Below are 17,247 nucleotides of genomic sequence, written 5' to 3' on the forward strand. Positions count from 1 at the left end.
AAACAGTGTGAACAAGTTCACTCCAATATTGGCAGAGACAATTTTGTCCTCACAAAATATTGGTAGGGATATGTCCCTACCTTGCATATGCAAACGTACGCACTTGCTTACATGACTTGTATTAAGACGGTGGGGTCCAGAAGTCGACGGAACATTGGTCTCAGACTTTCAGACCCCACTGTATGTAGTCAAACTGAGGTGACTCAGGTAGTGTCATTTTTTCCAGAGATTATAAAAGCTCCTCCAGAAACAGAAAATGCACAACTTGCATACAACCCAATGACGTGTGGCATGCTCTTGCACAGACTATACAACACTGTGTAGTTACTCCTAATGACTAGTAAACAGACTGATGTGTAAAAATGAGTGGAGATTCCCTTTAAAACAGATGGTTAAATGGGTTTACCATATTACTTTTTATCACAGACACAGGACTGCAAACATTACATGCAAATTCCAGTCAATTCCTTTACAGGAATTCAGTCCAGACCTATGAAGTTTGAGTTGGTGTAAAAGTGGAAGGATTTCCTTAAATCACACACTAAGTCTCACACACTCAAAAACATTCTTAGATGTCAAAGCTCTCAGGTTGGTTAGGAGTAGCTCCTCAATGACTAGTTCAGAAATAGTTTAAAAGAAAACAAGCATTTTAGCCCAGTATTTGCATTTAAACAATTGATGGGATGTTAATTTGTTTTGACAATTATCAGGGATGTAAAACAGTAAATTTGATATAGTATAGATACACGGCCAAGATTTTTAAAGAACTCCAAAATACATCCGTTAACTTAGTCAAGAGTCCAGACACAGCAAGTAATGCTTAAACACCTTTATTGTGCCCAATCTGAACATACTCCACAACTGTAAGTAGCAGCAAACTTGGCAGACCACAATGAGGTAGACTTTCAAAACTCTAAAAAGCAGCTGGGCTAAGGGACAACAAGCTCAGCATGACAAACCTAATGGATAAAGAAAAGACACTTTGTCTTTGGCACACAGCTTATTATGCATTTATGTCCAACTGGAACAGGAAGGCAAAATGGGATAAGAAAGCATGGAATCATTTACTGGGGTCTACTCAAGCTGATAGATCGATAGATTAATTTATCATCAGCTAAGTGGAAGTTCTTACATTCAACAGGAAACAAGCAGCTGTTGTAACATAGGCGTGTCCCCCTGCTGATGTACAAAAGTGATTAAAAACCACTGCCACCTCTCCACACGTGCAAATTAAAAAGTGCAAAAATCAAACTATGTACAGTCAAATGTTCATTCACTCTACTCTAGTCTCAACAGGATCCATCAGATGCTTGAGAAACGACGGATTACCAGTTGAAGCATATTCCAGTGCTATCGTTACATACATTTAATATAACTGGACCAACAAAGCAAGTTAAAGTTGTATCTCCAACATTTTGTGCCCATTCAGTTGAGATTTGGGAGGGCAAATTAAAAAAGGAAAAATAGCCACAGAAAAATTTATGAGGAAAAGGAAAAAAAAAATAAAATAAAAAGGGGGGTTTTCCCATAAACAGCCGCCTGGTATAATTTTCTGTTCAAAATTTTCATGTCATGACTTAAAACCGTTTGTGTACAAATTAGTAAAAAACTGCGTAAAAATGTCTGAAATGCGACTGGTTAAATGAAGCCCAACATTCAACTCCCAAAAGTAAGAAACACCAGTTGGCTTGCACAGGAAAAACAGATGCCAACTGGGGGTAGGGGAGGGAGGGAGGAGGGAAAAAAATAAAAATTTAAAGGCACTGTATGGCATTTGCCAATGAACGGCAATGAGACTTGCGTGATTGCTCTTCACTATGCAACACATGTAAACAAAAAAGAAAAAAGAAATGGCATTTTCATCCACTTCTTAACCTTAGGCTGACTCCCATCTTTCTGTCTGGCCACAAGTCTGGGAAAATGCATAAGTGTGAAGGGCCCCTTGTCTCTCCCAATAAGGTCACTGTGCATAGTGCCACTGTGAACAACAGCAAAAATGTAGCAAGTGCAAAAGTGAACATTTTCTACAGTGATATATCCCCAGTGCCTGGTGGAGTGCCATGGTGCCCTCGTGCTGAGGGACGTCTGACACACGTGCTCTCCTTGGCGGGCAGCCTCGCCCCGTAGAGGGGGTCTTCTTTTGGCCCTTCAGAGTGTTTGGGTCCATCTGCTCTAGCTGGAGTCTCTGTTCTTCTGGTTGCGCATGAGGGGCCGGTGGTTGCTCAAAATGTCCATGGAGTGCTGCCAGTGCCAGCAAGAGCGGCAGTAGTACTTGAAGCAGGCCTGGGTGTCAAAAGAAAGTGTTTGAGTGATGATGACATTTCTAATGAAAAAAAAAAATGAAAAAAAAAAAGAAAAAAAAAAATTTCCTGGTGATCTTTTTCAACCTGAACTCATGCACAATAGAACAAATATCAGCATTTGAAAGGACAATTCTGTTTTATTAAATCTTATTTTGATCTTGAGGTGTTGGCAATTGTTTTCTCAGTTACAACACTGTACTTATAGTCGCTGAAATATTCAAACAGCAATGTCGCTACACTGAAGCAGAACAGGGTCTTCACCGTCAGTCTGGTTGTAAACAAAACTAAAGACCTATACAAACCTGAAAGCAAGTGCGTCCTAATGTCAATAATATTTCATTACTGCACAAGAAAACTGGACTGTTAGAGCAAGTACAGTGGGTCAAAGTTGAGGCAGGAAGTAAAGTAAGATTTTAAATGAGGAAACATATATGAATGGTCATATTACCTTAATTAACAGATGCTTTTATCCGAAGTGAATTACCAGAGAGGGACAACACTAAAGCTTCAGTGCAGTATGAGACCTTGGTCTAAGTACTTCATCTACTCAATAAGTGCTTGCAAAAATCTTTTGCTAAGGTAATAATTGTCTGCTTGTTTCTCATTTTTGTTTTTATTAAAGTTGTGTTCCAAGATCTCCACAACTAACTCTCTAGAGTTGGTGCAATATTATTCAGGCACAAAACTACAAAAATAAGATCAATGTTCTAATAAAGCAGGACTATCCTTTAATGGACCAGATCATATAATTTAAATCAGCATAATGTTTGAGGGAACAAGATAATTTTACTTGCATTTTATTTACCTTTTCACTGTCTTTGCAGTTCTTTTAATCCATTTCTATGCCTTACAAAAAAAACACTTTATAGTGCCACATGTTTAAGGGTCTACTATAATTAATTTCACTTAAACCACACTTCATCTTGTCAAGCTGACACAAGTGTATAGAAAAATATAAATAAGCAGTTTTTGGAAAGTTCTAGACCAGAATGATTATGGCTCCCAAAGCGCTGGTCTGACACCTAACTATCTTTAAGCCCCGCTGCTAGCAAGACAAATATCTGTTGAAACAGGATTTTCCACTGACCTGGTCTCTGCAGAAGAAAGGCCCAGGTTGGCGAAGGCAAACTTGACACATGGAGTCTTCCAGGTAGGGGTCAATCTGGACCTGAGGGAAAAGACAGTGCTCAGTTTACAGCAGTCACAGTAAGCAGGTAGGTTTCCATCTAAATGTAAAGCTAAATTTCTAGAAAACTCTGCAAAAGAAAATGCAAATGAGTTGCATGTTTCTCAAGTTGGGTGCCATTGAAAACCATTGCAGAAGGCTGCACAATGAGATCACAATTAAGAATAGCTGTCAACGACCCCCCCCCCCCAGTTTGTTTCCCTTACAAATTAAAAATGATGCACTAAAACTGTAAACTTCACTGGGAATTAAATAACTATAAAATTAAAAAAAAAAAACATAACTAATATGCGCTGATACGGATATGTCTGATAGTCCAATATCAATAAATCTGTCGGGCTCTAACATTAAAACAAGTGGATGGAAACCCACCAAGTGAGGTGCAAAAGCACAGTCAAAAAAAGGTTCCACCACTGCAAGTGAGAACCTGCTGATTAAAGAGAAGCATTTGTGCTGCATGTATTTTATTTATTTATTTTTTAAACATTTAAATATTCACTTGTTTTATTTATATTAAAGATTTGAGTCCTAACCACAGTTTCCAGACATTACATTACAGAGACATTTAATCACAGAGTTACTCAAAGACAGTCATTCTCCGCAGCAGCAGTACAGACACTAATGATTAATTATAGAAAGTACAAAGACTAATTACAGAGTATCTTACCTTCTTTGTAAACTTGGGTGTTTTAATCTCCACAAATGCCGCACACACAGCCTTCAGATAACTGCGCTGATTGTTAAAAGTGACACGTCCAGAGCCTGTACACAAGAAGTTAGACATGATTTCCATTTGGATAGGATTGTTTGGCAAAAAATATTCTGCACAGTAAGTTTACATAAAACAGTTAATACTCAATGTCAGTTCTGGACCCTCCAAATCCATTTCCTTAATGGTTAGCACCATCTAAATGATTTGCAATTGGTCTATGCCTCAAATCCACACTACACTACATTTATTTTGCCTCAGAGTACAATGAATACACATAGCACTGAAATTCATTAAGAAAAATCAGTATGAAATTGTGTTATGGTGCCTGAATGAAACCTCTAAACAGTTGCATGTTGTCTTTAAAGACCAGTGGAACTGGATAGCTTGATTCATCACTGAAGATACACAGGTGAGGGTATACTGATGACTTGCACAATATCTACAAACTGCAATCAACCTAAAACGCTTGCAATCTCACCGATGGGGTACTTGTGCTTGTCCGTGTCAATGCCAGCGTACATGACGCCTCCAAACAGGTCGTTCATGATGCTGGCCAGAGCCTCAGCATTCAACATGCCATGAAGCGCACCAACAAACACCGTCTTACTGGGGTCCAGACGCTGGGCGGGGCATCGCACATAGTTGCTGTCAGAGATCACCCACGGGATGACCTGCACCTGTAGCAGCAGGAACGAGACACAAAAGTCAGACAATGCGTACCGAGCCTCATTTCCCTTTGCTTTCCAATGAAGACCTGAACTAGGGTGGAGAGTAGGGCTGGGTATTTTATGTAAAACCAGTAATTTTGATACAAATGCTGCTACAATACCAAGGCGCAGATACTTTTGAAACCTCAATTTAAGAATGCTTTTTCCTTTTTTTCCCCCCTATCATTTAACAAAAAAGGCAAAGTCATCAAATAGTATGTAGGCCAAACAAACTTACTGGCAATATTTTCATTTAAACCAGAGAATAAGCAACTAAGGGTTAATCTATCATCATTAATTTAACATTTGAAAATGGCAACTGACAAAATATTATATATTTCAAATAAAAAGGTAAACCATAATGTAAATAAAGACGTGTGAATGGACACATTCTAATTCAACAACCTGCAGGTATCTTATCACATTCTGTAGTTTAGCCCCTTGACATTCAATTAATAAACACCTTTCAAAAGTTATGCATCTGTCAGTAATGTTATCTGATGTTCCCTGTTCTTGGAAGAAACTGATTTAGCGAACAAATTCATCCACAATCCACTGAGCAGCAACAAACAGCCGTTACAAGCTACGAAAAACATGCAGACAGCATGACGACATTTATAGAGAAAGTAGGCTAATGTCACTTTTAAGTGCTGTGGATGTCGAGGTAAAGTAAACATTACTTTGTCGGCTCTCTTTAGTGTTGCTATGAGAAAGAGCGAGTAATTTTCAGGATGAAGGTCTGTGGTCCATCTGAATCATTCTCTAGATGGTCACTAAACAACAATAGTGTCTCCTCTAGAACTAAAACCAGACAACGAAATACATTTTAGCGTACAAGCGAGTGAATCCAGCCTCTGAATTACTGAACACAGCCCTGGCAGCTGAAGCAAAGATATGTTAGCACAAACGATTCTACTAGATTAAGAAACATTCGGAAATGCTTACTGATATACTGAGGCCAGTCAGTTGGTGCATTACTACATAACAGCTTAACATGCTAACTAACACAAAGGTGGTTACAGCTGTAGGGTCGAAATGCTTCGAAGACAAAAATTAAAATGTTACTAACCTGTCACTGATGAAAACTAGACTAAAATGTCTTCAGTTCAACAAAAACTAGACTAAATCTAACAAAATCACAGCTAAAATTTGACTAAAAATAATTCACTCAAAAAGACCCAGACACTCAATCAAAATCAGGTGCCAAGATTAACAAAATAAACTCAAGATTTAAAGCCTGAAGAGACACACAATCATACTGTATAGAAGATGAGGGAGCAACTCGCATGTGAGAGACAGTCAAAGTGAAGAAACATTAAGATTAAATTTGATCCGGTACTATTTAAATGTATCCAGTATTTTCACAATAAACCTCAACAGATTTGAGATGTACTGTATGTACACCAAGGTCTGTTAGGTACAGTACACAATCTACAGTAATGCAATCCAATGCATTAGCCCTGAAATAATTAGTTTGAAGCAACATTTTTTGGCTTTTGTTGAGATAATTTTGTGCGATAATTACAATTAAGAGTTTACAGGGCAACATTGCCTTGCATTATACTGAAAAGTGTTATACTTTGGGGCAGATAAAGTTTTTATGCAAGGTGGGTGTTGGATTGTATTACTGTCGATATTGTTCAATTCCCAATGATTTGCAACTCTGTATATTGCAGTGCATAAATGTGCCTGGTGTGTTTAGTTTCTACTCACATCCTTGCATCGCATTCTGCGGCTAGACATCTTGAAGTAATACTCTAGCTTGTCCTCTGGATGAAACGGGTCTTGGGAGCAGGCATGGAGCAACGCCCGGACAGACTTCTCATTCTCAAACACCAGGTAAACATAGCCTACAAACCATACAGCAACATACTTTAGAATATAGGAGAAAAAAAAATAAATAAAAAAAAATAAAAAAGTGGCCCCTTTAAATATTATGCCGTTAAATTTATTTAAACTCAAATAGACTCACAATTTTAAGGCAGTGGCTACTGTAGCGATTAATTACAAAAAGACGAGACAAGTGCACCATTAAGGTAAATAGCAATTTGTCATTGGAGGCATGAAAATCACAATACATAAAGCAAGAAATTGAAAGCATAGGCAAAAATGCCTTCAAATATTTTTGATCAATAACAGCAATAAATATTTACAACCCTTTACACATTTTACAGCTCTCATTCTTACATTCAGGCAGTATGTGCCAACCGACATGGAAAACCTGTAATACCAAAGAGGAGCAGAAGCCACAAGTAGACCCACAAACACTTAACAGGACATTTGCTGACCAACCCTCAGAGCCTCAAATGAACAGAGTTGACTCCAAAGTCAAACCCTTCTATTCTAAAACTGCCATTTACTCCCTGCTTATAGCACCGTGTTTTATGCACCAATTACGCCCAGAATCACCATCCTAAGTATCTCTTAATTCCCACAGTTAAACTCACCAGCATACCATGTGCTCACCACAGTGCAACCCTGAAACCCGGAAGAAAAAAAAATAGCCTACCAAACTTGTTACCTTTGGCCACATTACCTTTGGGAGGGCACCGAGGGTGCTTTCCATCCTTACCCGGCCATTCCACAGTCAGAGGGCCGTACCCACTGAAGGTGTTGATCAGACCAGCTGAAAGAAAGGATGAGGGAGAGATGAGTGGGTGTTAAATGGATTTGGTTTTTATTTAGCAATGTTAAAAAGAAATCTGTCAAACCACAATGAAATAAGCGAAAAGAGGTTTACACTAGAAAAATGTCTCTACATAACTTATGTTAAATTCATGCCACAGTTAAACAGCCAATGTTTTTACCTTTTGACATTTCGTACCAAAGTTATAGTTTTACTTTCAGTAAAATTTAAGTGAACTCTGACACTTAAACCCCACAATTAACTTTAGACATGTTGATAATATTTTTCAATAATTTGAAGCATTGTGTTTTCACTAAATTTAGTGTCGAACTTGTTTGAAATGTCCCAACAGAGAGAATAAAACTGAATCTTGGTATATCGCAGATGTAGACTTTTGCATAACACCTTGTCAGAGCTCTACAGTGTGAGGAGGCAGTCTCTAATCATTTCTGAAGTATTTTAAACAATGCCTGCCTGCATTACATCGACATTGTGTTTGAACTGTAAAAAAATAAAATAAATTAAAAAAATGAATCTAAGCACAGCCACATAAAGGCCGCTAACGCACTGCACTGTAACATTTAGGCAAACAAGTATCTATCTAGCCCTGCAAAATTAAGGCAGCCAGCATGTTGGCAGCAGCACTTACCTTCTGTGATGTCCCAGGGCACACCACCAAGAAAGACCTTACAGGAATACAGAGGATCCTTGTTGTTTCTGGGAGGCAGCTGACCACTCCAGGTGAATGTGGCCTCATTCACAGCTGATGAGTCAAGAAGAAAAGGATAGCCAAAATTCACATGTCACTTCTATCCACAAAAGGCATCAAACTACCGTATACACTCTTAAAACTGAGCTTTAAGACATTTACTACAGGGTAGCGCAATAAGAAATTAGAAATGTGAAGGTTTTAGATTTACCAGCAGCCTGCCTATGCAGGCGGGCCTCCCTCTCAATGCTGAATGCGTCATCCGACTGGTCAAGCATGTCTGCACCAGGCCATGGAGAGCCAGTACGCCAGCGGCGGGAAATGGCAGAGGAGGAGGGGCTGGCACTGGATGGTGGAGTGAGGGGAGAGCTGGAGTCCTGGGGATCCAGTCGGGAGCCCAGTCGCAGCAGATCTTTCTGCATGTTTGATGCAAGGTAAGGAAGGGGAGGGGAAATCCGCAAAGTCGACTGAAGAGAAAAGACATGTCCAGACAATTGACAATTAACAGGGACAAAGTGACTGATGTGAATTAAGACCCTTTTATACTGAAATACCAAAACTGACAACTGTGAAAGAAACGTGAAATCTTTGGCTTCAATCAGAAATGGTCAAATACTGAACTGAAGACAAGTCCATCAACACAGTTACAGCTCAGCATATTGTGACCTGGCTGTCCAATCAGCCTCAGTATTGTTTGGTAAAGTAAAATGCCAGTGGGTAGTCCATCTAGTCTTGTGACAAATATCCCCCACCTGAGTAGCTCCTTGCAAGCCAACACACAACAGGAGTTACAATAAAGTATCATGTGCCTTACCAGCATGTCACAGAGGTGGTCTGAGCCGGAGCTGAAGCCACTGGTCTCCGAGTCTTCAGGACTGCTGGAGCGAGAGTCCAAAAAGGAGCTCGAGTCCAGTCGGTTTGCCATGCGAGCCATGCCAGGGAACTTCTCCAGGAAGTCAGCAGTCATGCTCATGGAGTCAGGGGGCAAGTAGCCTGGAGGCTTTCCAAGGATGCTGCTGAAGGGACTGTTCAGAATACCTAGCACTGTGGAAACAGGACAATTACACCATTTACAGTATAAATGAAACAACTCAGCAGCTGTGGCAGTATTACCCCTACAGCTTGTTTATTTTTGTCCATTTTGCAAGTGGATGACCAAACTGAAGAAAACATGGTGTGCTGAGTTTACAGAGCGAAATCAGTCGGTCAAGAGGCATGCTGCACTACAAATTCAAGTTTGTACATTTTTTATCTCTTTCTTTCCTCTTTGAGGGAATCTCTTCTGCAACTGGATCAGCACAGTAAAAAACTGGGTTTGTGCACCGAATCTACAGATGAACATTGATTTTATAGAACTCAAATGCTGCAATGCAAACTCAAGTCTCAAAAATGTGCATGGAGAAGAGGAGACTTGATGTGCAAGCTGACTGTCAACAGTAACCTGAAAAGCTCGAGTTGAAGCATTTTCACTTTTACAGTTGATGCTGTGGAACTTGACTGCCATTTGAAACACAATCTAGTCACAGAAGCTACACAGCAAAATTTACTGGAGGTCAATTCATCCGACACCTTTCCCAAGCAAAGTCCAGTGACAGCTAAGCAGCTCAGCGTCTTCTCTCCTCTTGATAACCAAGCGAGTCAGCTGGCAACAGTGACAGATATGTACTGTGTGGCCTGTAACAGTGAACATGAGGCTCTGAGGGGATTATTCAGCTGTAGGCCGCATTCAAAGCTCTGTCCCACTTTGTTGCGGGCCCAGTTTAGAAAGCTCTAAATGAAGTTATGCCAGGTCAGTTTGGACATGCAGCGTTAAAACTATAGCTCTACAAATGGGTCAGGACAAAATGGGGAACAGTAATAGTCGATGATGCCTCTCTAAAGACAGAAGCTCATCTCAAAACTGTCTGACAGCGGTAATGTCAGCATTTATTTCATCCTAGTTCACGCATTTTAAACATGTATGTGGGACTTAGTTTCTCCCGTTTTCTGCCCAAACCTATAAACTCAGTCTGAAAAAAAACATTATCAGTGTGATCAACAGGTAATATAGTTAAATATTTAGACCTAGCGTATAGGGCAAACCAATTAAGGTTTAGGTAAAAGAAAAGTAGCTTCCCTGGATTGTTTTTTTGTGCTTGCTGGATTGCTACAGATGCAGCAAAGCAAAAGTGCCACATCATCCTCCCTAGTGACGCTACAGCCTGTTCCCACACTCAGACACACACTGCTGTTAATAACCAACCATCACATTTCAATATAAATGAGGGCTATAAAAATCAAGGCACACAACCTCACAGATGTTACAATATCTACTGTCATGTTCAAATAAACGGGGTCATGAGAGCAAACAAACTCTTGGGAAAACAGCTACCACCACCAACTGGACTCTGGGACATTATGTGGTATAAAATACAGGAGACCAAGCTGCCGGTTTTGCAGCAAACCCTAAATACATTCAGGTAAACAAAAAGGCCTGGTACTTACTGGAGGGTGAGCTGGTCTGAAGCTGGGAGGGGGAGGCATGTGTGTCCGTCTCCTGGCTGCTCCAGGGTCTGTCCCAGCTGGACAGACGGAGAGACTGGAGGCCCAGGCCCAGGTCTGTGACACCCGATGGGCCCCTGGATGACGGCATCTCCTGGGAGCCGGGCATGCCACCACAGTTGGGAAAGAGCATCCTCCTGCTGCCCACTGCAGCCAGCTCTGACTCTTTTAGGTCCGAGATCCAGTTCAGAGATTTAGCGAAAGAGAGGAGAGAGGAAGTGTTAGAAAAGATCAGGTTCAGTCTGCGTTGCATAGAAAACAGCAGGGACAGATTTGTCACACAAAACTGTTTCTGTGAAGAAAAATCTGATTAAAAATAAAAACTTCCCTCATCATCACATCTCCCCCTACCCTGGCTGACGGGGGAGCTAACCTGCTTCTGTGCCCGGTGCAACTGCCATGCATCTCCGTCCGCATCACTGACCCACCTAGCAGCATGTGACATGGCTGCTGATGCACTCGCACACCCCTGCTAATGACATCAGCTCCCCCCCACCTCCCTGCTTCCTTGCCTAACAACTGTGTAATGAAAAATTCCTGTCGGAGCTATTGGCTTGTTGATAGAAGTACTCCCCTCTCTGGTAGGCACAGCACGTCTCTGAGTCGGTGGGAAGACAGCCGCCACTGCTGCCGCTGTTACCGCTGCTGCTTACACTGTGTCTAGCCTTGTTTCCTGAGCGAGCTGACAGAGAGGCAGGGAGGGAGGGGGAGGCGAGGGGCAGAGCTACAGCGGCATGGTGGGAGGCAGCATGGGAGATGGGAGCAAATGACTCAGCAGACTTGAACTAAAAGTACTTCAGGCTTGAGGATGCTCTGATAATTTCATTTTAAAAATCACTGTACTCACAGGTTGGTGAATTCTCCTGATTTTTTGCACAAAAAACACATACACCGAGAAGAAAGAGGCAAGCAAAGCCTCGCCGTAGCACAAACAGCTGACTGATCAGATGTTGAGGACGTAGCGATTTGCACCGCCAGCTCCTCCCTGCCCTCTCCAGGTCTGGAAAGCTTCCAGCAACAGCCCTGATTCAGCAACACCAAGCTGGGGTGGATGGGGCAGAGAGGCCACAGCAGAAGTTTAGCTCAGTGTGCGTCAAGATCTAATTTACTTTTGTGTCACTTAAAAGTTACATAACATTTGTGCTGCTGCTTGTGTCAAACTGAGCAGAGAATTATAGTATAAATTACACATAATCTGAAACAAGTGTAGTAGTCAAGTGCAGACACATCCTGAGCAAATTAACAATTCAAAGAAAGGACGCAGGGAGGGTGCTGAGCCTAAATCTTGGCAAATCTCACTCCTGGGGTAAAAAAACGAACACTTAGAATTGCTGCAATGCTGCAGACTGCGATGCACCATGAATCAGCTGCTGGCACTCAAAAGATAATGACAAGGTGAAGGAGGTTTAACAGATGGCAATTCTGGCTGAGAAAGTGAAAGGGCTCCTTCTGCGGTGGGGGTGCAACTTTGCACCTATATATAAAAAACAAACCCCGTAATAAAATTAAGAAGTGGTATTGTACCTTGCATGCATGGTCATTTTATGGTTTTCTAGTCTAAATGTGTACCTACAACAAAAATGAAGAAATGTCAAAAATTGAAATCACAACATTGCAGAGCTGAAGTCTTCAAATGTTTTGTTTGACCCAACAGTCCAAAACACATGCTCTTATTTGAGAGGCTGGAATTAAGAATATCAGGCACCATTTCACTATATTCTCAAAATAGTCTGTGATTAATCAATTAACCGACTCATTTTTTCAGCTCTAATGATGACATTGAGGCTCTGTTTGTCCTAACCTTTCTGGGAATTTGATGTTTTTAGGGAACTGGAAAGAATTTACATTCACCTACAATTAAACCTTGGTGGGAATTTCCAGGCTGATTCATGCAGTCTCAGTAAACAAGACGTCACATGGCATGATTTCATTTCATGATATTTATAATCTAATTGATTAACCAACAGTTTAATAATGACAAATAATGACAATGAAAAGAACACTTAGGTGATTACCTTTGGACCAACAAACAAATGAAGTATTTTTCAACCCAAATTGTTTCCTGTCAATGTGGCTTTGAAACAGCATTGACTCCTTCATGTATAGGGAAAGTTTCCAGAAAACACTCAAATATATATAAAAAAAAAAAAAAAAATCCAATTCAGTCAAAACTACACTTGCCTTGAAATCATCTCAGCATTTCTTGAACCTGATCGGACTGTCAAGAGTGTTTATACTTACACCACTAGTGTCAGTAACAACAGAGACCTTTTCCTGCTTTGCAGCCACCACCACCATTTTTTATTTTAATTTTAATTTTTTTTTTAATGGCAGGTGTCAACTCACAGTTAAGGTGCATTACTGCCACCCACTATGCTGGAGTGAGATATTTACCAATTAGCTGTAATGTTCTAGTTAGTCTTGTGTGTACCCATCTCAACCTTATGTTTCCCTCTTTGGCGTTTCTTGGTCCCAACTTGCCTCTGTTTTTGCCTTAAACCAGTTAAGTCGCTGCTTATTAATGCTTCTTTGCTAAATTAAATTTCAATGCTTTCTTCCTGTTTAACTGCTAGTGTATCTGCCAGCTATTTCCTTTAATTCCCTTGTGAGTTTGCACCCACATTAATCTAACTTCATGTTTTGAAGTCCGAATAATTTAACTTCGTGTTTCATTTATTTCCACCTGCTGCAGATTGGAAAAATAAATGACACTTTACCACACAGCAGATCTGGTTTTCCCTTGGTGTTGGGTGTGGTGCACACACCGGTGAAATCCAGAGCGTTGCCCAGCATAGTGTTCATCCTTCGGAAGATGTCTGCGTTGCTGCAGGTGGACAGGGCCGGGGACTCGGAGTCCGGGCTCTCCGGCCTGTGGTGGTCGTGTCTCTGCAGGAGAGAGGAGAAGTTAACTCGGTATGCATGATACGAGCTGACCTCAAGGTTAGGACACATGTGGCAAAGTGAAAAAACATTTTCCAACCGTTTCCGTGAAGCTTATTTTAGGTTTAACGCATAAAAAAGACGTAGGTGGTGGTTTCATGGCACAAAAGGTCAGAAGATAAAGTTAAAGGTGGCCGAAAACTACTTCAGTTCACCCGTTTAAATTGGTTTTTAACTCACCAGAGAAAACGCCATGATACGGACTGACAGCCTATGACAAATGTCACAACAATAGCCACTGGCTGTGATAAAAGGTCATATTTATGAAGTTTGCTAGCCTGCTAATTAGTCTCAATTTAGTGAACGTGTGCTCGGCGAATAACTGTGCCTCGAGGGCCTCCGTCTGTTCACGTGCCCCACATCAAAGAGCAGACCGCAAAAATAAAAATCACGTGTCACTATAAATTATAATTTGAAAAGAGATATTTAAAAAAAAAAAGAATTACACAGAAACAGGACTGTTTATTTATTTATGTTCGTACTGCCTTTATTTTATATTCTTAATATTTTCTGAATGGACAAAATATATTTTGTACATGCAGAATTGCATGGTGGAAAGTATCTAAGTATATTTACTAAACTACTCTACTTGAGTACAGTTTTGAGGTAGGCTACTTGTACTAGACTTGAGTATTTGAATTTTGTGCTACTTTATACCTCTACTCCACTAAAATTCAGAGGCAAATATTGCACTTTTTACTTGTACACTACATTTATTTGATACTAATTCATTTGCAAATTCAGATTAATAACACAACATACTTAACAAATGAATTATGACATATTATAGATAACACCATATATATTATAGATAAGACTTTATTGCAATTCACAACATATTTGGTAATCTCTGTTCTTCTTTCTGCTGCTGCACTCAGCTCTTTCTTGCAAAAGAGATCTTGATATCTGTGACACACACTCACCTGGATGCTGCCCAGTGCAACTCCATTCTGATGTGTTAGCCATTGAGCAGCTCCATCGGAGCAGTTGGAGGTCAGTGATTGAAATGAAGAAGGTGTCAAGTGCTGCTCTTTCACTTTCCTCATTCAGGTTTTTTTTTTGTTTACCTTCAGGTCACCTCAGTCCCCTTGTAATGTGCACCTTCACCAAGATGATGTCACACCTGTGCAAGATGCCTCAACACATTTAAAACTAAAACACTAAAACAGACAAAGAAAGCTCCTCCATAAAATCTTGGACGCATACACCAACTTAAAAATGAATGTTGATCCACATTTGTGACCCACCTATTGGAAAATGGTAGAGAATTGAAGCTGGATCACCTGGTGAGGACAAGTGGGTTTGGTTTAGGTGTATGGATCCCTCTTTTGAATTCTGCTGACCACTGATGGAGGAAGTATTCAGATTATTTGTACAAGACACTGTAAAAAATACTCTGTTACAAGTCCCGCATTGAAAATTTTACCCAAATAGAGTATATAATAGTATAGTATAATCAGGAAAATTTACTGACAGTATTAAAGTAAGTAAAAACATTATATGCAGAAAATTGTTGCATGTGACTGTTGTATTTATATACTGTATCATTAGAATATTAATACTTATGCATAAATTATTTTTGTTATGGATAAATCTGCTGATTATTTGCTCGAGGTTTAATAGGATGTTAGATCATTTTATTTATTTTTTGCCATTTCTCAGGCTTGCAGACAAACAGCAATACTACAGATGACATTGATTTTATTTTTACAGTCGCTGTCAGTGTGGCACTAAATTCTTATTGTATGACGTCTCTGTACGCTTGTCAACCAACAGCAGAATGTCTTGCATTCAAGTTTGCAAAACAATTTTGTTCCAGCCATTATTTCATCCCTATCTAGGCTATATATTTACACAGAAATACATTTGTTGTTAATTTCCCATTTGTATTATTCCCAGAGATTTAAAGATTTCCCACAAATATTATAACTTTAAAATATATGTTCTTGCAGAATAAACACTTAAGGATTTTATTTAAAGAATGTACAGTGTAGCAGATGTAATGTCAGGCTTTATCTCCGATTGGTTATTCCTTCTCTGAGCACAGAGATCACTTGTTCTTAAGTTACTTTTACACTTCACTGCAAGTAAGAGGAAGTCACTTGATAAATGTGTCTTATTACTCACACACACACACACACACACACACTTTATTTTGAAGTTGGTACTTTCTCAGGTGTAATTCACAGCTAACAAAAAGGCATTTTATCAGAGGGGTCAGCTTGCTTTCTTCAGCTGCGTCATGCCTCCTTGTCGTGTGGGTGTTGGACCAGTAGAGGACGACAAAGACCTGCATTAAAAAAAATCTCCAGGCGTCTGTGATCGACCTTCCTGCTGTTTCATTGCTGCCCAAAAGAAGCCGTCTTTTCTTTCAGCCGTATTCAAACACCAAGCTGGCGTAATCGAAAATCTGTAACAATGACAAAGAAGGAGGAGGTCTTGAGCTGTTTCTAGAGACAGAGGGCTTCATCCATTGATATTTTTTTCTACAAAAAATGACAGAAGTGCCAACATATTCCTTACAAAAAACAGCTTATGTTGTCTGATGATGCTCTAATTCTTAAATTTAGTTTATTTAATAAGACTCTTCATTTTGTCATAGAAACTGTTTCCTGAAGAAAAATGTCAATCCCTAACCCCACTGAGCCACTGCAGCCTGGAAAGATGACAGCTGTAATAAGTATATATATACATTTTATTTATGTTTAAAAAGAAAATGTCATACCATGCACCTCATTTAAATTCAGAGGTTTCTGAGACAAATATCAAATACTCTGTGAGAACAGATAATAGCTATATGTTTAGGTTTGTATGTGACCTTGGCTTGTGTCTTCACATGAAAAACAGCAGAGAAAATGAAATTTTCCATCTTCCAATTCATAGCATCCACATCTTCACACTCTATTGATTTCATGTCAATCCAAATATTCTGTGTGAAAGTGATGTTAAATGACCCGTTTTTCTATGAAGGGCAAATGGTGATTCTTGAGAGAATCATTTCCTCTTCTGAACTGTGGCGTTTGTTTGGGTTTTAACCCTCTATATATAAATGATCAGTTCTCTATTAAACTTAGTCGGCATCCAGTGATGCAGCGTAACGTCCCATGTTAAGGCTATTATGCATGATTGTTCATTACTGTCATTTTTATTGTGTGGATTATTTTTAAAATACTGAACACATATATACACACACACACACACACACATACACACACACTTCAAACATATTAATGGAAAAGTAGCAAATCTTTACATTTGAGAAACACCAAATGTTTGATATTTTTACTTTGTAATTAACTTTATTAAATGTGTTGACATTTGTCATGTCAATACATTTCTCTGCATTATTCTCCCATCTTGATTTTTTCTATTTAATGGTTAAAGAAAAATTAGAAATACAGCACATTTCAACCCAAAGAACCATGACATTATAGTTTTAACCTTCATGCTAATGCTCAGTGGATGCTAACGTATTGATTTAAGAAGTGTTCCGCACAGATGAAGCTGTCACTGGGTATCGTAT

The 17,247-nt window shown here is 39.7% G+C and overlaps 1 protein-coding gene across 1 annotated transcript; it reads right to left on the minus strand.

Annotated features, from left to right (window-relative positions):
• Positions 1-814: 814 nt before the first annotated feature.
• cpeb1b (cytoplasmic polyadenylation element binding protein 1b) lies at positions 815-14,099 on the minus strand. The gene is made up of 12 exons (XM_087172758.1): positions 13,905-14,099; positions 13,550-13,670; positions 10,728-10,949; positions 9,058-9,287; positions 8,455-8,710; positions 8,184-8,297; positions 7,430-7,534; positions 6,622-6,758; positions 4,680-4,878; positions 4,157-4,251; positions 3,391-3,471; positions 815-2,283 (listed from the first exon to the last, which is right to left on the minus strand). The coding sequence occupies exons 1-12, from the start codon at positions 13,917-13,919 to the stop codon at positions 2,173-2,175; spliced, it is 1,686 nt and encodes a 561-aa protein (XP_087028884.1). The 5' UTR covers positions 13,920-14,099; the 3' UTR covers positions 815-2,172.
• Positions 14,100-17,247: the final 3,148 nt, after the last annotated feature.

The sequence above is a fragment of the Seriola lalandi genome, unplaced genomic scaffold (assembly GCF_002814215.2).
Source record: "Seriola lalandi dorsalis isolate HSWRI2012SDOR001 ecotype SW California unplaced genomic scaffold, Sedor1 jcf7180002053712, whole genome shotgun sequence".
NCBI classification, from domain to species: domain Eukaryota; kingdom Metazoa; phylum Chordata; class Actinopteri; order Carangiformes; family Carangidae; genus Seriola; species Seriola lalandi.